Here is a 26,116-nt window from a genome sequence, read left to right on the forward strand (position 1 = left end):
GAGTATGCGCTGTTTATTACTACCCTTTGGACACGGCCTTTTAGCCAATTCCGTATCCAAGAGCAAACCCTGCTGTCGATACCTGCAGACCTTATTTTATAAATTAAGCGCTTGTGGGGAACTGTATCAAACGCCTTAGCGAAATCCAAGTACACCACATCCACTGGTCTCCCCCTATCTAGCTCACAGCTCACTTCCTCGTAGAATGCTAAGAGATTGGTTTGACAAGAACGCCCATTTGTAAACCCGTGTTGGTTACTACTGATGATGTTGTTGTCTTTAGCATACTCTACGATATAGTCCCTTATCATCCCCTCCAAAAGTTTACATATTATTGATGTCAGACTGACAGGCCTATAATTTCCCGGGATATGTCTCTGGCCCTTTTTGAATATCGGAATCACGTTAGCCTTCCTCCAATCCCCTGGTACATCTCCTGTCCTAATACTGTCAGCAAAGATCAGGAACAGTGGTCTAGATATAACCATACTGAGTTCCTTGAGCACTCTCGGATGTACGCCATCCGGGCCTGGTGATTTGTTTGTGTTAAGTTTATCCAGTCTTTCCCTGATTTCCCCCTCTGTTAGCCATAGTGGCAAGTCCTGTGTATTACTACTAACCATACAGTCATGGTCAGTGTACCCTTCCTTTTCCTGCGTAAAGACTGACGAGAAAAAAGCATTCAGCACGGTTGCTTTTTCAGTGTCCTCTGTAACCATCCTCCCATCATCGTTAATTATGTGTGCAATATGCTCTGCCCTAGTTTTTTTGCTGTTGATATATTTAAAGAATTTCTTTGGGTTTTTTTTACTATCCTCCGCTATTTGTCTCTCAAAGTTGATTTTAGCCATCTTGATTTCGTGTTTACACTTCTTATTTTCCTCCTTGTATTGCTGGAAGGCCGATACTGTGCCCTCTGATTTATATTTCTTGAAGGCCAATTTTTTTCCCCTAATAAGTTTTTTAACGCTACGGTTTAGCCAGCCAGGTTTGGCTTTGTCTCTTCTAAATTTATTCCCCATAGGAATGCACTGCAAGATGCCTTTGCTTAATATTGTTCTAAAGCATTCCCATTTTTCCTCTGTGGTCAGGGATCCCAGGGTTTGGTCCCAGTTTACCCTTTCCATCAATGAGTACAATTTTGGAAAGTTTGCCCTTCTGAAGTTTAGGGTTCTTATGTTCCCCACTTGCCTTTTTATATTGTTATTTATACTAAATGTGATCATCCTGTGATCGCTAGAGCCCAGGTTGTCCTGGACTCCTACCTCCGAGATTATGTCTGGGTCATTAGTGATCAATAGATCCAGGATAGCATTCTCTCTAGTAGGGGAATCCACCAACTGCGACATGTAGTTATCCTGTAAGGTTTCCGTGAATAGCCGGGCCTTCTGTGAGTGTGCAGTCCCCTCATCCCAGTCAATGTCGGGATAATTGAAGTCCCCCAATATGATGACTGATCCTAGTTTTGCCGCTTTACCTATTAGTGCTAAAAATTCCAGCTCTACCCCCTCCCCTTGGTTAGGTGGCCTATAGCAAACCCCCACAACTACTTTTCCCTTTTCTCCTTCCCTATCGAGTTCAACCCACACAGATTCTAAATCCATGCTCATCCCATCCGTAATGTCACTCCTTTCTAGCACCTTTATATTGTTCTTGACATAGAGACATACCCCTCCCCCTCTTTTACCAACCCTGTCCTTCCGGTACACCGAATACCCTTGGATATTGGCCAGCCAGTCATGTGAGGGGTCGAACCAAGTCTCCGCTATTCCCACAAGGTCTATGTCTTCCTCATGTACTAACATTTCCAACTCATCCATCTTATTAGCTAGGCTCCTGGCATTAGCATATACCCCTCTTAGTTTTACGGAAGTTAAACGTGATTGGCGGTTTTGTTTATTTCTGTTTGGTCTGCTATTCTCCCGCACAGACCTGCCAATTGATGTTGTTGACCTACTGTCGCTGTTGACCCTACAACTGCCTTCAGTCCTCTGCTCCCTCCTGACTGATTCTACTTCTGAGCCCTCCCCTCAGCTGTCCAGAGAAGTCTGGAGGAAACCAGTAGGACCAAGGTACCCCCATCTACTGTCTACAGATGTCTAGTGGAAACCAGTGGGACCCAGGTACCCCCATCTATTATCTGGAAATGCCTGGTGGAAACCAGTGGGACCCAGGTACATCCATCTAATGTCCGGAGAAGTCTAGTAAAAAACAGTGGGACCCAGGTACACCCATCTATTGCCTGGAGAAGTCTAGAGGAAACCAGTGGGACCCAGGTAGCCCCCATCTGCTGTCCCGAGAAGTCTATTGAAAACCAGTGTAACCCAGGTACACCCATCTATTGCCCTGATAGGTCTGGAGGAAACCAGTAGGACCCAGGTACCCCCATCTACTGTCCAGAGAAGTCTGGTGAAAACCAGTGGGATCCAGGTACCCCCATCTACTGTCTGTAGAAAGTCTGGTGGAAACCAGTGGGACCCAGGTACCCCCATCTACAGTCTGCAGAAGTCTGGTGGAAACCAGTGGGATCCAGATACCCCCATCTACTGTCTGGAGAAGTTTGGAGGAAACCAGTGGTACCCAGATACCCTCATCTACTGTCCGGAGAAGTCTGGTAGAAACCAGTAGGATACAGGTACCACCATCTACTGTCCAGAGAGGTTTGGCCAGAAGTAATCTTCATGGAAGAATTGTGGCCAAAATGCCTCCGATGTGGAAACAAGGCTAAGCCACTCAACTATGCAGGAAAATATAGGGACTGGGGTGCAGAAAAATGGCAGCAGGTGCTCTGGACTGAGGAGACAAAATGTGAAATATATGGCGGCAGCAGGAGGCAGTTTGTTGGGGGAAGGGCTGGAGAGCAGTACAATAATGATTGGAGTGCAAAATGGAGTTGGAGATTTGGTCAGGATCAAAAGTGTCTTCAATGCTGAGAAATACAGGCAGATACTTCTTGCCATACCATACCATCAGGAAGGCGTGTGCTGGACAACCCGACCCCCCCAAACATCCAGTTAATGTAATGTAAGAACTATCTGCATTGTAGCGAAGAAGAAGGAGGCCTTGAAAGTGATGTCTTGGCCCCCTCAGAGCCCTGATCCCACCATCATGGAGTCCTTCTGGGATGAAGGATTGGAGGCAGCCAACATCCACAGAAGATCTGCACTTAGATCTCCAAGATGTACATAGAAAACCCGACCTGCCATAGAACAATCTACCTTCCATAGAACAACCTACCTTCCATAGAAAACCCGACCTGCCATAGAACAATCTACCTTCTATAGAACAATCTACCTGCCATAGAACAATCTACCCGCCATAGAACAATCTACCCGCCATAGAACAATCTACCCGCCATAGAACAATCTACCCGCCATAGAACAATCTACCTGCCATAGAACAATCTACCTGCCATAGAACAATCTACCTGCCAAATTCCTTCACCCACTGGGTGCAAGTCTACCTAGAAGAAGGCAAAAGGGGGGGGGCACCCCAAAAACTGATTGGATTACTTTCCATTTTCTTCATTGATAAAAATAAACTATTAACACTTTGATTTCTGGAAGCATTCCTCATTTACAGCATCACACCTGCCTAAGACTTTTTCACAGCACTGTAGCTCCACTGACACACTGAGGTTTGGGAAGGAGCAGAGTCATATGACATGAGGCTGCAGACACGCCACACACATAGGGGAGCAGTACTGGAACATTCACATTGCAGTAAATAGTTTTGCTGTAATCTTTAGCAGTTCACAGACTGACCGCATTTCACTTGAGGCGGACTCACCTGTCGTCATTCCATCCACACATGGGCGGACGCCACGAATGCTGGAAAAGAAGGCGGAGTTTAGATAGCATTCTATATTCCAATAGGGCAATGATAAATGACATTACTATCATTAGCTCACCTGAGTCTGTTTGGTGAGGGCTTAAATCCGGCAATTCCACAGAAGCTGGACGGCAAACGAATGCTGCCACCAATATCTGTTCCAATTCCTAGGATGGAGCCCCCACCTCCAATCAGGGCCCCCTCCCCTCCTGTGGACCCCGCACAGGCTTTGGCTTTGTTGTGGGGGTTTCGGGTCGCCCCATAGGTGGGGTTACTGGTCTCAATGCTAGCAAACAATGAAAAATATGATTTGTAAACCAATGAATGATGAGATGTGATTGGGGTCTATGGGTTTCTGAGCTCTGCCATTGGCTGCTCCTCACCATATCAGGCTTTGCGGCACGTTGGTCTTAGCAAACACAATGGCTCCTTGTTTCTTCAAGACTTGGACGATGGCACTGTCCTCCTCCTCCACAACATCCAGATACTGAGCCAGGCCACATGTGGAGGGATGACCCTGAAAATCCAACAGAAGACTATTAGGACCCCTGATCCCAGGTGAAAATCCCAGAGGACTATTAGGACCCCTGATCCCAGGTGAAAATCCCAGAGGACTGTTAGCACCCCCGATCCCAGATAAAAATCCCACAGAGGACTATTAGGACCCCTGATCCCAGGTGAAAATCCCAGAGGACAGTTAGGACCCCTGATCCCAGGTGAAAATCCCAGAGGATGGTTAGGACCCCCGATCCCAAGTGAAAATCCCACAGAGGACTGTTAGGACCCCCTATCCCAATTGATAATCCCAGACATGGGCATCCGCAGGTAGGGGCAAGGGGGGGCAAATGCCCCCCCCCCCTTGGAATCTCAACTTCCCCTTTTAAGTGGTTGTTAAGCCACTTTATACCATCCTGTCTGTTCTGTTTAATAATCATGTGTGTCTGTGTTTTAAACAAATAAGTTGTTCTTTACCAGTTTTCAGAGGGCCGAGCGCCGCTCACGTGACCCGTCGGCTCTCTCCGGCTGACAGCTGCCTGCAGCGGGCGGGGCCAAGGATTCCTCACTGATGTCAGTTAGGAGGGGAGGAGGAGGGGGAGAGGAGGAGGAGGAGAGAGGTGGCGGGTCACGTGAGCGGCGAGTGACACTCTATACTTGTAAAGAACGGCTTATTTTTATAAAAAACAGACACAGGGGCACACAGGAATATTACACAGACTGTAGACAGAATATGGAACTTTAAATGAAACTACAGCAGCAGGAGAGGAGGGGGGGGTGGGTACTGACACAGGAGCAGACAGGCAGGGAGGGAGGGGGGGAGAAAGGACAGAGGAGGACAGGAGGGCTGCGGATGACGGAGGCACGTAAACTGACCACAGTGTCAGGGCTCAGCAGCCATGATATACCGTGGTCAGTTTACAGAGGGGAGAACATAGCCAGGCAGGATCAGCCAGGTATTTTAGCTGATAGAAGGGGCCAAATTACACAGCAAAGCACTGTGCTGTATAACATGCTTTAAGGGAATATACTCAAAATAAGTATAATGATTAAGCCCCTCCCCTTCATGACATTGTTGAAAAGGGGCGGGGCATGGGTGACCTTAAAATTATGCCCCCCCCCTGAAAAACATTCTGCGGGCGCCCATGATCCCAGAGATAACTGTTAGGACCCCTGAATCCAGGTGCAAATCCCACAGAGGACTGTTAATACCCCCCGATCCCAGGTGAAAATTCCACAGAGGACAATTAGGACCACCCCATCGCAAGTGATAATCCCAGAGATAACTGTTAGGACCCCCCATTCCAAGGTGAAAATCCCACAGAGGGCGATTAGGACCCCCCATCGCAAGTGATAATCCCAGAGATAACTGTTAGGACCACCAAACCCAGGTGAAAATCCCACAGAGGACTATTAGGACCCCCCCATCCCAAGTGATTATCCCCAAGATAACTGTTAGGACCCCCCCGAATCCAGATGAAAATCCCACAGATGACTATTAGGACCCCCCATCGCAGGTGAAAATCCCACAGAGTACTGTTAGGACCCCTGATCCCAGGTGAAAAACCCACACAGGACTGTTAGGACACCCAATCCCAGACGAAAATGCCAGGGAGGACTGTTAGGACCCCCAATCCCAAGTGAAAATTCCCACAGAGGACTGTTAGGACCCCCCCAAACCAGGTGAAAAATCCCACAGAGGACTGTTAGGACCCCTCATCCCAGGTTAAGATCCCACAGAGAACTGTTAGGACCCCTTATCCCATTCGAAAACCCCACAGAGGGCTGTTAGGACCCCCCCCCCATCCAAGGTGAAAATCCCACAGAGGACTTTAAAGGACCCCCCATCCCAGGTGATAATCCCACAGAAGACTATTAGGACCTCCAATCCCAGTTGAAAATCCCAGGTAGGACTGTTAGGGCCCCCAATCACAGGTGAATATCCCACTCAGGACTGTTAGGCCCCCGATCCAGGTGAAAATCCCACAGAGGACTATTATAAGGGGACCAGACATTTTTTTTATATTGGCAAATGGTAAACTATTTTATAAGCAGATTTCTTTATCGTACATCACAGGACACAGAGCCATATTCATTACCATATGGGTTATACGCCACCTACAGGTGAAGGACACTGCCAACCAATCAGACAGGAAGTCCCCCTCTATAACCCCTCCCACACAGGAAGTCCCTCTCTATAACCCCTCCTACACAGGAAGTACCTCTGTTTCTACGCCAGTGTCTTAAAGGTGATGGTCACGGTGGAGAGTCTCTCCACATTTTTATGTTTTTTTAAAGAAGAAGAAAGATTATGCTACAATCCCCGATCAAAGATCTCTGAATCTAAGGGGATTAGCAATCAGATCCATCCAAAAAGAGTCAAAGACTAAAAAGATGGTACCCGAGCCTCAAGAAAGCAGATACTGGGTTTTGCCTGTAATTTTGTCCTTTTTTGGCGCTGGACCCTGGGATCCGGATCCTTGGTAAAACCAATCCCAAAGGTGCTCTGGCAGGGTGCTCTACAGGTCCAAGGGAGTGACCCCTCAAAAACAAGGGGATCCAGTCCTTGAAGGTAGCGTCTAAAATTAGGGGGGCTGTTCGGACAAACCACAGACCATACAGAAATTAAATTTAAGCACTATGCAATATCGACTTCAACTAAACTAAGAGGGATATATGCAAATGCCAGGAGCCTAGCTAATAAAATGGAAGAGCTGGAAATGTTACTACATGAGGAGGACATAGACCTTGTGGGAATAACAGAAACTTGGTTTGACTCCTCACACGACTGGTTAGCCAATATCCAAGGGTATTCTGTGTATCGGAAGGACAGGGAAGGACAGGGAAGGAAGGGGGGGGGGTATGTCTCTATATCAAAAATAATGTAAGGATGGCTGAGAGGAGTGATATTATGGAAGGGTTAAATATGGAGTTAGAATCCGTGTGGGTAGAACTCCATAGGGAAGGTGATAAGGGAAAAGTAATTGTGGGGGTTTGTTATAGGCCACCCAACCAAAGGGAGGAGGTAGAGTTGGAATTTATGGCACCGTTGGGTAAAGTGGCAAAGCTGGGAACAGTCATCATATTAAGGGACTTCAACTATCCTGACATTGACTGGGAAGAGGGGATTGCACACTCACTAAAGGCCCGTCTCTTCATGGAAACCTTACAGGACAACTACATGTCTCAGATGGTGGATTCTCCTACTAGAATGAATGCAGTGTTGATCTATTAATTACTAATGACCCAGATCTAATCTCAGATGTAGGAGTCCGGGACAACTTGGGTTCTAGCGATCACAGGTCGATCACATTCAACATAAGAACCCTAAACTTCAGAAGGGCAAACTTTCCCAAATTGTGCTCAATGATGGAGGAAATAAACTGGGACCAAACCCTGGGATCACTGACCACAGAGGAAAAATGGGAATGCTTTAGGAATGTATTAAACAAATGCATTTCTCAATACATTCCTATGGGAAATAATTTTAAAAGAGCCAAAGCCAAACCTGGCTGGCTTAGCCATAATGTAAAGAAACTTATTAGAGAAAAAATGATGGCCTTCAAGAAATATAAATCGGAGGGGACATTATCGGCTTTCAAACAATACAAGGAATTAAATAAGAAATGTAAATACAAAATCAAAATGGCAAAAATTAACTTTGAGAGACAAATAGTGGAAGATAGTAAAAAGAACCCTAAGAAATTCTTTAAATATATCAACAGCAAAAAAAACGAGGTCAGAGCATGTTGCACAAATAATTAACGATGATGGGAGGATGGTCACAGAGGACAAGGAAAAGGTAACCGTGCTGAATGCTTTCTTCTCCTCAGACTTTACACAGGAAAAGGAGGGGTTCACTGACCATGACTGTATGGGGTACACTGACCATGACTGTATGGGGTACACTGACCATGACTGTATGGTTAGCAGTACTTCACAGGACTTGCCGCTATGGCTAACAGAGGGTGAAATCAGGGAAAGGATGGATAAAATTAACACAAATAAATCACCAGGCCCGGATGGCGTACATCCAAGAGTACTCAATGAACTCAGTATGGTTATATCTAGACCACTGTTCCTGATCTTTGCTGACAGTATTAGGACAGGAGATGTACCAGGTGACTGGAGGAAAGCTAACGTGATACCAATATTAAAAAAATGGCAGAGGCATTTACCGGGAAATTATAGGCCAGTCAGCCTGACATCAATAGTATGTAAACTTCTGGAGGGGATGATAAGGGACTATATCCAGGAGTTTGCTAAAATCAATAATATCATCAGCAGTAATCAGCACGGGTTTACTAAAGGGTGTTCTTGTCAAACCAATCTGTTAACATTCTACAAGGAGGTGAGCTGTGAGTTGGATAGGGGGAGACCAGCGGATGTGTTCGTGGTGTACCTGGATTTTGCTAAGGTGTTTGATACAGTTCCCCACAAACGGTTGATTTGTAAATTAAGGTCCACAGGCATCGACCACAAGGTTTGCTCTTGGATACAGAACTGGTTAAAGGGGCGTTTCCAAAGGGTGGTAGTAAATAATGAATACTCAGACTGGTCTGAGGTGGTAAGTGGGGTCCCCCAAGGCTCAGTTCTGGGTTCAATTTTGTTCAATTTATTCATAAATAGCATTGAGGACGGGGTCAGTAGCTCAATCTCAGTGTTTGCAGATGACACAAAATTGAGCAGGCAATAACTTCACATCGGGAGGCAAAAATCTTGCAGAATGACCTGATCAAAATTACAGAGTGGGCAACTACATGGTTAAATGTGGATACGTGCAAGGTATTGCACTTAGGGACTAAAAACGCATTGCCAATATACACGCTAGGGGGGGACCCTCTGGGGGTATCAAAAATGGAGAAAGATCTGGGAGTCTTAGTCAGTGGTGTATTTAGGTTTTGTGCTGCCCTAGGCCTGACTAATCTCGTGCACCCCCTAATTTAAATATGATCCACCCCTTCCTGTCAAGGCCACACCCCTTCCTGTTTAAGACCCGCCCTGTCATCTGCAAACCACGCCCCTTCCTGTTTAGGCCCAACCTCTTCCTCTCTGTACATTAAAAGTGGGTACCAAGTGCCTACTTGTATATTTTATTGTTTTGTATTTGTACCCTATTTTCCATCCATCCAGCGGATCGGATGGGATCGGATGAGAACGGACAGGCGGTCCATTCCCATCCGATTTCCCCCATAGAGATGCATGGGGAACTGACAGCTGTGTCTCCGCACACAGCGCGGAGACACAGTTGTCCTCCTGCTGCTCAGCAGGGGATCAGCGGCTCGATCCCCCGCTGAGAAAAACGGAATCCGTCCGACGGATGGATAGTGTGAAAGGGGCCTAATAATTTCACAGCATGTAAAATAAAATTTACCAAAAAAGAACTGGCTCTTTAACTGGAATTTCAGTAGCGCAGGGATGGTGACCGTGATGACGTCCCACTATAACACACTGCCAAGTGCCAATACAATGTGATTACTCAAAATAACTGGATCTGATAAGATGCATAAATATGAGATAAATAAATAAAATCACATCAATAAAGTCCATTAATAAAGTGCATAGAGCATTTCAAGGTGCATTCATGAGAAGTCCAAAGTGCAATCATGCAGGATCAATGGTGTGAATTATAGGACCACCCTTGCATGCCACCTTCAGTGCCGCGACAGCCAGGTGGTGGCATGCAAGGGTGGTCCTATAATTCACACCATTGATCCTGCATGATTGCACTTTGGACTCCTCATGAATGCACCTTGAAATGCTCTATGCACTTTATTAATGGACTTTATGGATGTGATTTTATGTGATTTTAATGATCTCATATTTATGCATCTTATCAGATCCAGTTATTCTGAGTAATGTGGAGCCTGTGGCGGTGGGAGGCAGCATGGGACAGGTCAGGGAGGGACAGGGTGGGGGCTTTTTTGTGTGGGGGGGCTGCAAAAAATCCCTAGAACATCCATAGGCCTGGCCTGGGCCTTGTCGGCCTAGGCCAAGATACAGGCAGCGTAGTAATTAGAGCATATTTTGCAGTACATTTTTTTTTTTCAGATTTAATATTTTTTTTTTATTTTTTTAACAGTACATGAACCTTAACAGAATGTAAACTGTTTAATGATTTTTCATTGATTTCAGCATGCATGAAACACTTGATGAAATCACAATGCAACATCATTAAACAGTTTACATTCTATTAAAATGTACTGCAGTCAGTGAACAGCTGCAGGCTGCAGCACAGTACCTGCTCGCTGCTCCTGCTGTCCTGGCCTGGGGGTTCCCGGGTTCTCCTCTGCTCCGTGCTCTGAGACTGCTCTCGCTCAGTCTCAGACTCTATCCCCTGCAAAGTAGTGCTGTCTCTCTCGGTCTCTCCTCGTCCTCTCGGGAATGGATGTGCAGGGATGTCGGCCGCGCGGAGGAGGGTGGGCGGAGAATTAGGCTCCGCCCCACCACCTAAATTAGGAGAAGCATCTATGGGGACCGTGACACTGTCCCTCCCCTCCCTCCCCTCTGGCAAAGTACATCGCCGCGACGCCGCCCCTTCAGCAGCTTCAGACTGCAGCGAAACAAGCCGCAAGTGTGTTTACTTATTCAAGCCGCCGGCCGCCTGGGACTGTCTGTCACTGCTTGTGTGCGGCAGAGGGCGGCCGCAGGAAGGATGCAGAACATTGCCGGTACCCGGCGGGTCCCGGGAGGACGGGTTGGGGGGGAGTTCGTGCAGGGGGGGGCGGCTTTTTTGCCGCCCCCCCGCAAAGTGCCGCCCTAGGCCTGGGCCTTGTCGGCCTAGGCCTAGATACAGCGCTGGTCTTAGTAGCAGATAGACTTAGCCATAGCATGCTATGTCAAGCTGTGGCTGCCAAATCCGGCAGAATCTTAGCATGCATAAAGAACGGATGTATTCCAGAGACAAAACCATAATCCTTCCACTTTATAAATCATTTGTCCGACCACATCTGGAGTATTCTGTCCAGTTCTGGGCACCGGTCCTCAGGAGGGATGTGTTGGAGCTGGAGAGAGTCCAGAGAAGGGCAACAAAACTTATTAGGGGATTAGAGGACCTTAATTACGAAGAGCTTTTAGAAGTGCTTGATTTATTCTCCCATGAGAAGAGACGCCTGAGAGGGGACATGATAGCAATTTACAAATACCTCAACGGTGATCAGAGCATAGAAAGAAAACTATTCAGTCGCAAAGAATGCATGAGGACACAAGGCCATACAATGCGATTAGAGGAGAAGCATTTTAACCTCAGGCTACGCGACTGTGGAATTCTCTACCACAAATGGTGGTAACTGCAGGGAGTATGGCTACTTTTAAAAGACTTCTGGACATACATCTCCAAGATCAAAGCATTCAGGGGTATGGGAAATGATCACACCTACACAGGTTGAACTGGATGGACTATTGTATTTATTCAACCTCAACTACTATGTGACTTTGTAACTATGTAAGGTCGGCAAGTGACAGAAACTCACCGTGATGGGTAAGGATTGGATTCTTGTTACAGAATCCTGCAGCGGGACTGGTAAGTCCACTTTAACCACTTGCTGACCGCCAGCAGTACATATACTGCAGCAAGTCGGCTCTGTACCGCTAAATCACATACAGTAACTGTACAAGCAATAAAGACCCCATAGAAGAAGGGAGGGACCTCTGTGTCCCATGATGTATAGTACTTCAAGAAATGGATTTTACAGGTAAGTCTGTATTAAAAAATCCATTATTCTCTTCGTACATCACGGGACACAGAGCCAATAATCATAACATATGGGATGTCCCAAAGCAATGCATCTGAGGGGAGGGGGACACGAAAAAAAAAATACTGCCATCTGACCACCAAAAGGACCACCCCTGCCCACAGTACACTGCGGCCAAATGCAGATTCCTCCTGAGTCCCAACATCCACTCTATAGAAACGAGTGAACATATGCACCGATGACCAGGTAGCGGCCTTGCAAATCTGAGCCATAGAGGCTTGATGGCGATGTTCCCAAGAGACCCCTACTCCTCTGGTAGAATGTGCCTTTACACGAAAAGTCGGAACCTTCCCTTCTAAATCATACACCTGGGTAATAACCTGGTGAATCAAACAAGAAATCCTAGACTTAGATGCTGCCAACCCCTTCTGGGGCCTTCTGGCAGCACAAACAAGCTTTCGGTCTTTCGAATCCGAGCTGATTTCTCTAAGTAAAACTTAAGTGCACGCATTTCATCAAGGAAATGCAATACCTTTTCCTCCCCTGAGTGAGGATCTGGAAAAAAGGAAGGTAGTATAATGTACTGATTCAAATGAAAGGTGGACACTACCTTGGGGAAAAAACCTGGGGGAGGACGTAGAATCACCCTATCTAGATGAAAAATCAAGAATGGCTCTTTACAAGAAAGAGCTGCTAGTTCCGATACCCTTCTAGCTGAAGTTATTGCAATCAAAAAGACCAGTTTTCTAGTAAAAAGAACCAGGGGAACCTGCCCAAGAGGCTCAAAAGACGTTTTTTTGCAAAACTGCAAACACCAATTTTAAGTCCCAAGGACACAATGGTGGCTTCACAGGCGGAAGCAAACCTAACATTCCCCGGACAAAGGTCTAAACCAATGAATGGGAAGCGATCGGTTCCTGGAAGAAAACCAATAAGGCTGAAATTTGCCCTTTAATAGTGCTCAAGGCTAATTTCATATCTATCCCTGCTTGAAGGAAAGCTAGAATTCTCCCGATGAAATATTTGCGGGAATGCACAAACTTCTCTGCCCAGGACAGGACTCCTTGTGCCTCCTTGATGGTTGACATAAGCCACAGCCGTGGCATTGTCGGATTGCACCCTGACAGGGTGACCCCGAAGTCTGGGTGTCCAGTATTTCAAAGCCCGACTGACTGCTCGGATTTCCAGAATGTTGATGGGGAGACCTCTCTCTACCCAAGACCATTTCCCCTGGACAGTGCCCTTCTCCAGAACCTCGGTGCATTCTGGGATACTGTATAAAAGCCAGGAGCACATGTGCTGCGGAGTCTTTGGCTGGAGAGCAGAGTCTGCCTCCTCCTCTGTAGAGGTGCCATTCAGTCACAGGAGGTCATCGTGAGGACCAGAGGAGCGGTTGAGAAGAGCTGAATCCTGAGTTCCAGGAGAGCTGACTGAGAGGGGAGACACTGGAGACCCTGGGACTGCAGTATCATGAGTATGTAACGCTCCTGCGTTTTTATATGGTGTGGATTTTCAGCTGCAGAAATAGTTCCACGTCAGTAGTCATGTAAGAGATATGCTGAGATACCATTCCCAACCTCAATGACTCATCATGTGTGGAAGGTCTTATTTCAGCCAGTAAATACACACAATTAGCAAGCTGGTTCTTAGAGTGACTTTATGTATGTGGTAACACAATGATGAAGGTTGAGGGATAGGTTGAGTGGAGGTGGTAGGTGATAGACACTTGAAGGTGAGACAGTAGCAGATGGATGCAGGAAGGTTTAGCAATGTTGTATGATAGCAGATGATGGAATAGCAGGTGGACATACAAAAGAGATCAACCCAGTGCAGAAAAGTAGCAGTAGTCTCAAGAGCTAGCAATCTAGTTTATGCAGATGTGATAAACAGTCTCTACTATGCAGAGCTAGATAGTGTAAGCTTAGTATAAGTTTATAGAGAATTCCCCTGTGGGGTACTTAGCACTATTAGCGATACAGCCGAAGGGTGGTTCAGGAGAGGCGGATGATCCAGTAGCAGGATACAGGGATCAGCGCAGCGAGGTTCCGTCAGCGAAGTAAGCTTGCAAGCATGGAAGCTTCAAGCAAGGTTAGCATCCAGATAAGGGTGTTTGAACGAACACATGTGAGTGAGAACCGACGCCTTAAATAGCCATCTAGTCCGGCGCTGAGTGATGACAGCTCCAGTCTTAAAGGTGTATGCGCACCTTTCCAAAAGTAAATGGTAGGGCGCATACACTTGTGGAAAGTGTAATTTAGGGTACCAAAGGTACCGGAACATTACAATACCCCCCCCTTAAGGCCTGCTCCTGAAGGCCTCTGGAGCTGGTTTGTCTGGGTATCTCGCATGAAAATTGCGGATTAATCTAGGGGCATGTATGTCAGAGGTGTTTAGCCAGGTGTCGTCTTGGGGCCCATAGTTCTTCCATCTAACCAAGTACTGAAGTCTTCTTCTGTAGATACGAGAATCCAGAATCTCTTTTATCTCGTATTCTTCTCCACCTTCAACTTGTACAGGAGGGGGAGGTGGAATATTAGGCCTTATTCCTTGGTCCGGAACATGGGGCTTCAGTAGTGACACATGGAAAATGGGATGGATTTTTAGGTCCATTGGCAATGTAAGCTGCACTGCAGCTTTTCCAATAAGTTTCTTGATTGGGAAAGGTCCCAAGAACAGAGGTCCAAGCTTTTTGCTAGGGATCTTTAGTCTCAAGTTTTTTGTTGAGAGCCAAACGAGGTCCCCGATAGTATACTGTGGAGAAGGTTTTCTACGAAGATCATAGTACTTCTTTTGTTGACTGTGAGCGTGTGCAATGGTAGTATTTAGTAAACCCAGAGAATCCTTTATTTGGGAAAGATAGTCTGAGGCTACTGGGTTATTTGAAGGAAGGATGCGTGGTGGAAGAATAGAGGGATGAAACCCATAGTTCAAGTAGAACGGACTCTGCTTGGTCGTACTGTGAGTTGCGTTGTTGTAGGCAAATTCTGCCAGGGGGAGAAGATCCAACCAATCATCCTGTTGGTAAGTAATGTAACAACGTAAATACTGCTCGATGCATTGGTTGACTCTTTCAGTCTGTCCGTTGGTCTGTGGATGGTAAGGAGAAGTGAGCTTCCGCTCAATCCGTAGTATGTGACATAGTTCTTGCCAGAATTTAGAAATAAATTGGGATCCACGGTCAGACAGAAGAGTTTTTGGGATACCATGTAATCTGAAGACATGTTTCATCAGGAGTTCTGCCGTTTGTTTGGACGAAGGTAGTCTGCGAATAGCAATGAAATGTGCCATCTTTGTCAGATGGTCCACTGACACCAAGATGGTATTAAATCCTTTGGAAGGAGGCAATTCTACGATGAAGTCCAATGACAGAACCTCCCATGGAGTTTGGGGTATTGGTAGACTGCATAGTAGACCGGATGGTCTCGTAGTGTCAATTTTGGACCTGGCACAGACATTGCATGAAGAGACGAATTTTTGTATAGATGTTTTCATGTCAGGCCACCAGAATTGCCTGGTAATCAGATTAAGAGTCTTTGTCATACCCATATGTCCTGCCATAGGCACATCATGCGATAATTCCAAGATCTTGGTGCGTAGGGTAGGTGGTATGTAAAGTTTGTCGTTGTAGTAGAGGAAGCCTTCTGCATCGGTATTTAGTTGTGGTGGGGGTGAATCCAAACTTATACCATGCAGAACCTCTTCCTTCAAGGAACGGACAACTCCAATAATGCGTTTGTGAGGTATTATAGGAAGGAATTTCAAAGTAGTTTTCTTCAGTTAGTCGTGATAGTGCATCCGCCTTTTTGTTTTTATCTGCAGGTGTGTAGGTCACTAGGAAGTTAAACCTTAGAAAGAATAGTGACCATCGTACCTGTCGATGCGAGAGAGTTTTGCTAGTCTGAAGATATTGGAGGTTTTTATGGTCGGTGTATATAATTATTGGTAATTGGGTGCCTTTGAGTAAATGTCGCCAATTCTCCAGAGCCAATTTTATAGCAAGCAGTTCCTTTTCACCCACGGGGTAATTTATCTCTGGACTGCTTAGGGATTTAGAAAAAAAGGCGACTGGATGAAGTGGTGAAGTGGGGGTAGGTCGTTGGGAGAGTATTGCTCCTACTGCCATGTTTGACGCATCTACCTCCAGAATGTATTGGAGGGATGGGTCTGGATGGCGTAATATGGGAGCGGAAGTAAACCTTGTCTTTAACAAGTGGAAAGCTTTATTTGCTTCTTCTGACCATTTAAATGGTATTTTTATGCTAGTGAGCTGTGTGAGGGGTCTCACAATAGCAGAAAAGTTTTTTATGAACTTCCTGTAGAAATTTGCAAATCCCAGGAATCGCTGTAGCGCCTTGCGTGTGGTTGGTGTAGGCCAATCCTGAATGCAGGATATTTTACTCATGTCCATCTCGATTCCTGTTTTGGATATGATGTAGCCTAGAAAGAGTACCTCATCTTTATGGAACAAGCATTTCTTCAGCTTCACATAAAGGTTGTGTGCAAGCAATCTCGATAATACTAGTCTTACATGTCTTATGTGTTCAGACAGGGTCCGTGAATATATAAGTATATCGTCCAGATATACCACAACACAGACATCTAGTAAGTCTCTGAAAATATCGTTTATAAATCGTTGGAAAACTGCAGGGGCATTGCATAGGCCGAATGGCATCACAAGATATTCGAACAATCCGTATCTGGTTCTGAATGCAGTCTTCTACTCGTGTCCATCATGGATTCGAATGAGATTGTATGCTCCTTTCAGGTCTAATTTTGAAAAATAGGTAGCTCCACGCACCTGCTCAATGAGCTCAGGGATAAGCGGTAGAGGATAGCGATCTTTTATTGTGATAGCATTCAATTTCCTGTAGTCGATGATAGGCCTGAGACTTGAATCTTTATTGCGAACAAAAAAGAGTCCTGCTGCTGTGGAAGAAGTGGAAGGTCGAATAAAACCTTTCTTCAAATTCTCATCCAAATAGTCTTTGAGATGGGAAAGTTCATCCTGTGAAAGAGGATAAACATGACCGAACGGCAATTTGCTATTTGGGAGTAGATCAATGCTACAATCATAGTCTCGATGAGGAGGTAATGCTTGAGCATTTTTCTCAAGAAAAACCTCAGAAAGATCCTGATAACATAGTGGTGCAATCTCATCTGTCACCACAGACAGAATCTTCCCGGAAAACGGGAGGTTACACGTTTCCTCGCAATAACAAGAAGGGAAGGTCAAGGACCGTTTCTTCCAATCTATGGTTGGTTGGTGTGTGTGCAACCAGGGAAGTCCCAACACAATGGGAAAGTGGGGTGATGGTATTACATCGAAGGTAGAAGTCTCCCTATGAGACTCGTTAATAGTGACTAGAAGTGCTTGTGTCTGATCGGTGATCGGACCAGAGGATAACGGAACACCGGTAATAAGACTTACTGAGACGGGTTTGAGTTTAGAAATAATAGGAATTTTATTTAAAGCAGCAAAACATATATCCATATAATTTCCACAAGATCCTGTGTCAATCATGGCCTTAGTAGTAATCCTGTTCCGGTCCCACTGTAATGTCAAAAAAACAGAAATGTAGGGGTTAGTGAATGAAGTTGTCAATCCCCCTAGGAGGACATGTGAACACTCACCCTTCTTTTTGTTGACTAGGGGACAGACGTTTATCTTGTGATCCGGGGATGCACAGTACAAGTAGAGATTTTCATTTCGTCTTTTGGCTTTTTCCATAGTTGATAGCGGTGGGCGTATGGTTCCTACCTCCATAGGAACTGGGTTAACGGCCAGACTCCGAGAGGAAACGGATAATGGCATTCCCATCTTTTCAGCCTTTCTTTCTCGTAGTCTTCTATCTATGGTAATACTGAGTTGTATTAATGCATCCAGGGTTTTTGGCAGATCCGCTCGGGCGAGCTCGTCCTTAACGGCTTCTGATAGGCCAAGCCTAAATTGGGTTTTCAGAGATGCATCATACAATTCTGAATCAAGGGTCCATCTCTTGAATTCTGTGACAAAGTCTTCTACAGGCCTCCTTCCTTGTTTCAAGGATCTTAACTGAAGATCAGCAGTACTCTGCCTATTGGGGTCATCATATAGGCTAGTGAGCTCTGCCGGGAACAAGGCATAGGAGTTGAGAAGCTGGTCGTTTTTCTCAAAAAGAGAATCTGCCCAGGCTCGAGGATCGTTTGATAGGTAAGAAATAATAGTACAAACCTTAATGTGATCAGTAAGGTAGGTACGAGGTTTTAGCAAAAAAAGTAACTCAAATTCGCGAAATTTTTTGCGATCGCCTGTAAATACCAAAGGGGGATTTATCTTGGGTTCAGGGGACTGAGCAGAGGTAAGTTGTGTCAGTCTAATTACCTGCTGCAACAGAGCCTGATTGTCTTCTTTTAATTCAGCAAGTGCGTGTATTAACGCAGATACTTGCTGTTTTAATTGTGTCACCTGAGTGGTTATTTCTGGAACTATTTCTGCTGAATCCATTTTTAGGTTCGTTCAATCTGTAACGCTCCTGCGTTTTTATATGGTGTGGATTTTCAGCTGCAGAAATAGTTCCACGTCAGTAGTCATGTAAGAGATATGCTGAGATACCATTCCCAACCTCAATGACTCATCATGTGTGGAAGGTCTTATTTCAGCCAGTAAAAACACAATTAGCAAGCTGGTTCTTAGAGTGACTTTATGCATGTGGTAACACAATGATGAAGGTTGAGGGATAGGTTGAGTGGAGGTGGTAGGTGATAGACACTTGAAGGTGAGACAGTAGCAGATGGATGCAGGAAGGTTTAGCAATGTTGTATGATAGCAGATGATAGAATAGCAGGTGGACATACAAAAGAGATCAACCCAGTGCAGAAAAGTAGCAGTAGTCTCAAGAGCTAGCAATCTAGTTTATGCAGATGTGATAAACAGTCTCTACTATGCAGAGCTAGATAGTGTAAGCTTAGTATAAGTTTATAGAGAATTCCCCTGCGGGGTACTTAGCACTATTAGCGATACAGCCGAAGGGTGGTTCAGGAGAGGCGGATGATCCAGTAGCGGGATACAGGGATCAGCGCAGCGAGGTTCCGTCAGCGAAGTAAGCTTGCAAGCATGGAAGCTTCAAGCAAGGTTAGTATCCAGGTAAGGATGTTTGAACGAACACATGTGAGTGAGAACCGACACCTTAAATAGCCATCTAGTCCGGCGCTGAGTGATGACAGCTCCAGTCTTAAAGGTGTATGCGCACCTTTCCAAAAGTAAATGGTAGGGCGCATACACTTGTGGAAAGTGTAATTTAGGGTACCAAAGGTACCGGAACATTACAGAGTACAGGGACTCGTGTCAAGGGGCCTGACCTGAGGGAATTTCTGTACGTCCCCAAGCTGTATCATAATCAGAAGAGGCCTGAATTGTGGGACATCTTCCTCTCTGTAAAGGCTAACTGGAAGCTAGGGCGATCCATCCACATAGTGGAAGTTCACCGCCCAAACAGAACAGGCCAGGCTTGGGCTGTCCGGATTCAGGACTCTGCAGGAAAGACTGTTTGGGTGCCACACCCTGATTACTACTGCTGATGATGCAGAGTTTCCCACCCATGTAGAGAAGTTGTTGTGTATAAGGCTGGCTAGCCTGGAAGTCCATTAAAAGGGGGCTGGAGAGCCCGAAGAGAGTTTAAGAAAATAAAAAAATTGTTGCTAGGGCCAGAAGCCTAATTTCCAAATTCCCCTTTCCCTTCTATCTTTGCAAGAGGGATTGGGAATCAGCAGAACAACTATCACTGTGTAATATTCTCAAAAGAGGGCAGACCCTCTAACCCACAACGTGTGTTCAGAGAACTTCAGTAGGCATTCCGTTCTGTGCCTCAGTTTGCTTTAAGAAGTAATATTCACTGTATGTTCCATAAAGATCTGTTGGGTCAACGGGCCAGGATCACTAGCCGGGAATTAAAAGGACACTTTGTGAAGAAATTTGGGCCAGGAAAGTTGAAGTACAGAAGAAGAGGACCCTTCACAAAGATACTTTGCTCAAAGGACACTTTGTGAAGATCCTGTTGGGCCAGTGGACCAGGTAAAAGAACTTTGTGTGAGTTGCTACCTTGGGAAAAGGAGGTAGTGGCTCATTGTCTCTTCAGAGAGGGGGATGCCAGAGTGAAGGGCCCCTTGAAGAGATTTACAAAACTCACAAGTTGGACAAGTTTGTTCAGGCTCCAACAAGATAGCTTGTCGCAGAAGAAGATGTGTTGCTTCGGTGTTACAGAAGGAGAGGACACTGTGAACACCAGTCGGGTGGACTCCGCATTTCTTCATTCTGAACTTGTGGGTCTGACTATAATAGGAAGAGAGTCAGTGCCCTGGAGACAGAGGGACTGTGCCTATTATTTTATTTAACAAAAAAGTTCTTAGTAGGAACTAATGGTGAATTGCTAGATAGTCAGCTTGGTAGGGTCTGTTTGTTGTGTATTGCAGGTATAACAAAAGAACGCCGGGTCAAGTGTGCCCTTAGGGGGCCTGGAAGGATGAAGATCTCTATGAGAATGTTGCAGTTAGAGATAATGTGGTGAGAAGGTCGTCTCAGAGGAGAGGGCAGTCTCATCGTGAGTAGGTAGCAATGTATAAATTTGTGCTTAACTCTATTTCCTTTGCAGGCTTGCTTAGGACTTCCAGGTCTGGAAAGGCCCTCCACTGTTCAATGATAATTTCTATGCAATGTAAATATTGTTAGTTAGCTAGATAGGGTAATGTCTCTTACATGTAAATTTTTTGTTTGGCAGGGGGGTGCATTGGTCTAAATCCACCTGGTATGTGTACATAAATGTGTGAATATTTGTACAGCAGAGTCATATATTTTTCCACGTAATTTATTGTATTTACTGGCCACATATGGGGTATGCTCCATGGCGCTGTACATATGTTACTTCCCTTTTCCCCTTTTCAACGTTTCAGGGATACTCAGTGACATTTGTGGTGCAGAGGATTTTTGTAGGGGCGGCTGTCCAGAGCCAGTGAGGACATGGCTCGTTTGGCAGGGGGTGAGTGTAGCACCCTCCTAGGTAGGTGCTAGTGAGGACATGGCTCGGTTTGGTGGGGGATGAGTGTAGCACCCTCCTAGGTAGGTGCTAGTGAGGACATGGCTCAGTTTGGCATGGGGGGGGGTGTAGCACCCTCCTAGGTAGGTGCTAGTGAGGACATGGCTCGGTTTGGTGGGGGGTGAGTGTAGCACCCTCCTAGGTAGGTGCTAGTGAGAGAGTACAGTTTTGAGCTCTGTCTGCTTACCAGAGGGGCTGCAGGTAAATCTATATTGCTTTCTGCCTACCAGAGAGCAGGATCTGTTAGTGGGGTCTGCTCATTGTGCTCAGCATGTGATTCATTCAGTCTGAGGAGTATTTCATGCTGGTCCAATAGGGAGCCATGTTGGACAGTGGGAGGAAACCTGACGAATGGGTGCATAGGCTTTTGATACAGTCCTGATGATTGGCAGAGCGCAGGTCGCCTCGGTGCATTCTGGGATACTGTATAAAGCACAGGAGCACATGTGCTGGGGGGTCTTTGGATGGAGAGCAGAGCCCCAGAGGGAGGGGGCGGCTGCCTTCTCCTCTGTAGAGGTGCCATGGGGTCACAGGAGGTTGTCCTGAGGACCAGAGGAGTGGTTGAGAGGAGCTGAACCCAGAGGTCCAGGAGAACTCACTGAGAGGGGAGACACTGGAGACCCTGGGACTGCAGTATCACGAGTACAGGGACTTGTGTCAAGGGGTCTGACCTGGGGGGGGGCACCCCTGCTTGTAGGATAGTCAGTGGATGGGTGTCAGCAAAAGAAGAGAGAGGCTACTAGGGAGAGTGTCCTGAAGATAATTGTTTGTTCATCGAGTCGTCTGAGGAAATGAGACTCAATTCAAATTCATCCATAGTGGCAGGATCAATAAACAGCCTGGCTGTATCAGAGGATAGGAGTCCTCAACATTGTCTATAGTTAAATTGGAGTATCCCACTGTTTCCTTCCCCTGTCCACAATTTACAATAAACCACAAAACAACCAAATACCCCTGGACTGATTATTGGAGTGAGCCGAGGGAAGGAATTGAGAAATTGTAATCTGCCATGATTGTGTGCTAGTAACTCGGGGGGACCCAAGGAGAGGATAACTGGCGGTCCTTGGGGGGGGGGGGGGGGTAGTGCTACACTTCAGCCAGAAGACTATCTGAACTAGCAGCTCTTTCTTGTAAAGAGCCATTCTTGATTTTACATGAAGATAGGGAGATTCATTGCATACTAGCCCATTATGTGTAACTTACCTTAGAACGAAGCCCCGACACGGACCCCCGGACATCGCTGTGGGCGCTGCCATGATCCCTCGCCGTCTCTTCCGGGTTCGGCGGCTCCGGCGCGGTGATTGGCCAGAAGAGACGGCTCCGGCGCGATGATTGGCCGGAGCCGCGATGACGTCACTCCCGCGCATGTGCGCGGGAGTGATTTTTCCGGCAAGCTCCCGGCAAGATAATTGAAGGTCCCCCCGGACCTTCAGAGCGCATGCGCCGCTCGCGCGAGCGGCTGCATGCACTGTAAATATCTCCTAAACCATGCAGGTTTAGGAGATATTATTTGTACCTACAGGTAATCCTTATTATAGGCTGCATTATAGGCTTACCTGTAGGTAAAAGTGTCAAAAAGCGGGATACTACCGCTTTAATAAAAGAAATGGGCAATGTAAATATCTTATAGACCCCTCACCATACAAACTTGGCCCCGTGGCCCCCGACTGTTCCTAGAACTCTTCCTACCAACACAAAGTCCTTTCCTGAAGAACTAACACTCTAATCACGGCAGATTTTGTATCACACTATAGGAAAAGAATATTCCATGTACAATAGGGAGATATGATTGTATGGATATAATTACCTGGTAGCTGAGCTGCTCCTTTATGGACACCGGGACCCCATACAGAGGACCCTTCTCTTCTCTCTCTCGGAGTTTCTTGATCTGAGTTTCGCAGTCCGACATGAAGACCGTCACACAGTTCACATCATTGTGTACTTCAAGAGCCTGTTGGGGAATATGATACACATTATGCACCATGTCCTAGTATTCCTCCCACTGACACCAATGATGGGACACTATTCCTCCCACTGACACCAATGATGGGACACTATTCCTCCCACTGACACCAATGATGGGACACTATTCCTCCCACTGACACCAATGATGGGGCACTATTCCTCCCACTGACACCAATGATGGGACACTATTCCTCCCACTGACACCAATGATGGGACACTATTCCCCCCACTGACACCAATGATGGGACACTATTCCTCCCACTGACACCAATGATGGGACACTATTCCCCCCACTGACACCAATGATGGGACACTATTCCCCCCACTGACACCAATGATGGGACACTATTCCTCCCACTGACACCAATGATGGGGCACTATTCCTCCCACTGACATCAATGATGGGACACTATTCCTTCCACTGACACCAATGATGGGACACTATTCCTATCACTGACACCAATGATGGGGCACTATTCCTCCCACTGACACCAATGATGGGACACTATTCCTATCACTGACACCAATGATGGGGCACTATTCCTCCCACTGACACCAATGATGGGACACTATTCCTCCCACTGACACCAATTATGGGACACTATTCCTCCCCACTGACACCAATGATGGGGCACTATTCTTCCCACTGACACCAACCAATGATGGGGGCACTATTACTCCCACTGACACCAATGATGGGGCACTATTCCTCCCACTGATACCAATGATGGGACACTATTCCTCCCACTGACACCAATGATGGGGCACTATTCCTCCCACTGATACCAATGATGGGACACTATTCCTCCCACTGACACCAATGATGGGACACTATTCCTTCCACTGACACCAATGATGGGGCTCCATTCCTCCCACTGACACCAGTGATGGGGCACTATTCCTCCCACTGATACCAATGATGGGACACTATTCCTCCCACTGACACCAATGATGGGACACTATTCCTTCCACTGACACCAATGATGGGGCTCCATTCCTCCCACTGACACCAGTGATGGGGCACTATTCCTCCCACTGATACCAATGATGGGGCACTATTCCTCCCACTGACACCAATGATGGGACACTATTCCTCCCACTGACACCAATGATGGGGCACTATTCCTCCCACTGAGGAAAATGTGCACAACTCCTTGTTGGGTAGATTTGCTGATATGTTTGTATGCTGGATGTACGATATATACATACACCCCTCCCCAGAAAAGTGCTCCACCCCTTTACCATTTATTATTGGCGCAGTCAATCTTGCATTCATACAGAAGGCTTCAAGTTGCACGTTACTGGTTGGCTAAATCCTCTACATGACACTATCACCTACAACAGGCAACCCAATAGTACTATACATCTAGGGGGGGGGGGGGGGGGGGGCATCATTAATGAATCTGTGATAGCTCCTCCCACAACAGATACAACTATTGGGTAATTATAGAATGTATTTTCTGGCTATTTTTCTCCTATAAACCTGGATTTTGGCTCCTTGTGTTTTATAAATTGTTCACCTTCTCCACATAGACATAGAGAGCCGTCTCAGGAGATAGCGAGCCGTCCTTCAGCTCCTTGGCCAGTTCCCCCAACGTCAGATCCAGAATCCTCTTATGGTCCACACTTGGGTTCTAGAAGAACACAAACATTCCATTTATTGGTTTGCAGTCATTGGAAAAAAGAAGGGTTAGTGTTGGGGCAGAGCTATTGGGACAAATTGGGGGCCAGAGCCTGGTGCCGGAGCCGAGTCCAGAGCCTGGTGCCGGAGCCGAGTCCATGGTTTGGTGCTAGAGTTGGTCAGGCCCATGGATTGGTGGTTGAACATTTAGGGAGCCTGGGGAAGTTGGTAGGCTTATGGCTCGGTGCTGGGGCTAGTATGGGTTTATAACCTGTTTCTAGGACTGGTTTTGAACCCGTGGTGTGGAGGAGGTGTTGGGACCATAACATGATTATAAGGCTGATACTTTGCTCATTGCCTGGTGCTGCTGCCATGGACTTCTTCTACAGTTAGTGTTGGCCCATGAATGGTCCTATGGGTTATTTCATACTCATAGTCAGGTGCTGGTATCCGGCCCACTGTTTGGTGTTAGGACTGTTTTTAAGATTATAGCTTGGGGCTGGTATGAGGACCCTAACTTAGTTCTATGCTCATGGCTGGGAGATGAGTTTGCGGCTTTTGATGGAGTTCGGTAACATTTATTATCACTGTTTGAGGCTGTTGAAACATGGACCGCCCCATACACTGTCCCCCCTGGAACATGGGCCCCTCCACAGACTGTGACCCCCTGGAACATGGGCCCATCCCCAGACTACCCCCCCCTGAAACATAGACCCCTCCACAGATTGTCAACCCCCGGAACATGGGAGCATCCACACACTGTCCCCCCTGGAACATGGGCCCCTCCAAAGACTGTCCCCCCTGGAACATGGGCCCCTCACCAGACTGTCTCTCCTGGAACATGGACTCCTCCGCAGACTGTCACCCCTCGAACATGGGCCACCCCGAAGACTGTCCCCCTGAAATGTGGACCCCTCCACATACTGTCCCCCCTGGAACATGGGCCCCTCACCAGACTGTCTCTCCTGGAACATGGACTCCTCCGCAGACTGTCACCCCTCAAACATGGGCCACCCCCGAAGACTGTCCCCCTGAAACGTGGACCCCTCCACATACTGTCCCCCCTGGAACAATGTGTCACTCCACAGACTGTTCCCCCTGGAACATGGGCGCATCCACAGACTGTCCCCTCTGAAATATGGGTCCCTTCACAGACTGTCCCCTCTGGAACATGGGCCCCTCCACAGACTAACACCATTGGAACATGGGCGCATCCACGGACTGATACTCATGAAACATGGGCACATCCACAGACTGTCCCTCCTGGAACATGGGCTCCCCCGCAGACTGTCACCACTCGAACATGGGCCTGTCCAAAGACTGTCCCCCTTGAAACATGGGCCCCTCCACAGACTGTCCCCCCTGAAACATGGGCCCCTCCACAGACTGTCCCCCCTGGAACATGGGCCCCTCCACAGACTGTCCCTCCTGGAACATGGGCT

The 26,116-nt window shown here is 46.8% G+C and overlaps 1 protein-coding gene across 1 annotated transcript in view; it reads right to left on the bottom strand.

Moving 5' to 3' along the window:
- LOC309543516 (fatty-acid amide hydrolase 1-like) overlaps positions 1–24,683 on the bottom strand; it is a 72,241-nt gene extending 47,558 nt beyond the window's left edge. Inside the window, exons 1-5 of the mRNA XM_082275991.1 lie at positions 24,574–24,683; positions 22,896–23,039; positions 4,215–4,348; positions 3,911–4,117; positions 3,790–3,830 (exon numbers count right to left, since the gene is read on the bottom strand). Of these exons, the coding sequence (XP_082132117.1) occupies positions 3,790–3,830; positions 3,911–4,117; positions 4,215–4,348; positions 22,896–22,997 (484 nt within the window). The 5' untranslated portion in view covers positions 22,998–23,039; positions 24,574–24,683. The remainder of the gene's footprint in view (positions 1–3,789; positions 3,831–3,910; positions 4,118–4,214; positions 4,349–22,895; positions 23,040–24,573) is intronic.
- Positions 24,684–26,116: the final 1,433 nt, after the last annotated feature.

This window comes from Pelophylax lessonae, assembly GCF_965119305.1.
Source record: "Pelophylax lessonae genome assembly, contig: HAP1_SCAFFOLD_152, whole genome shotgun sequence".
In the NCBI taxonomy this organism is placed as follows: Eukaryota; Metazoa; Chordata; class Amphibia; order Anura; family Ranidae; genus Pelophylax; species Pelophylax lessonae.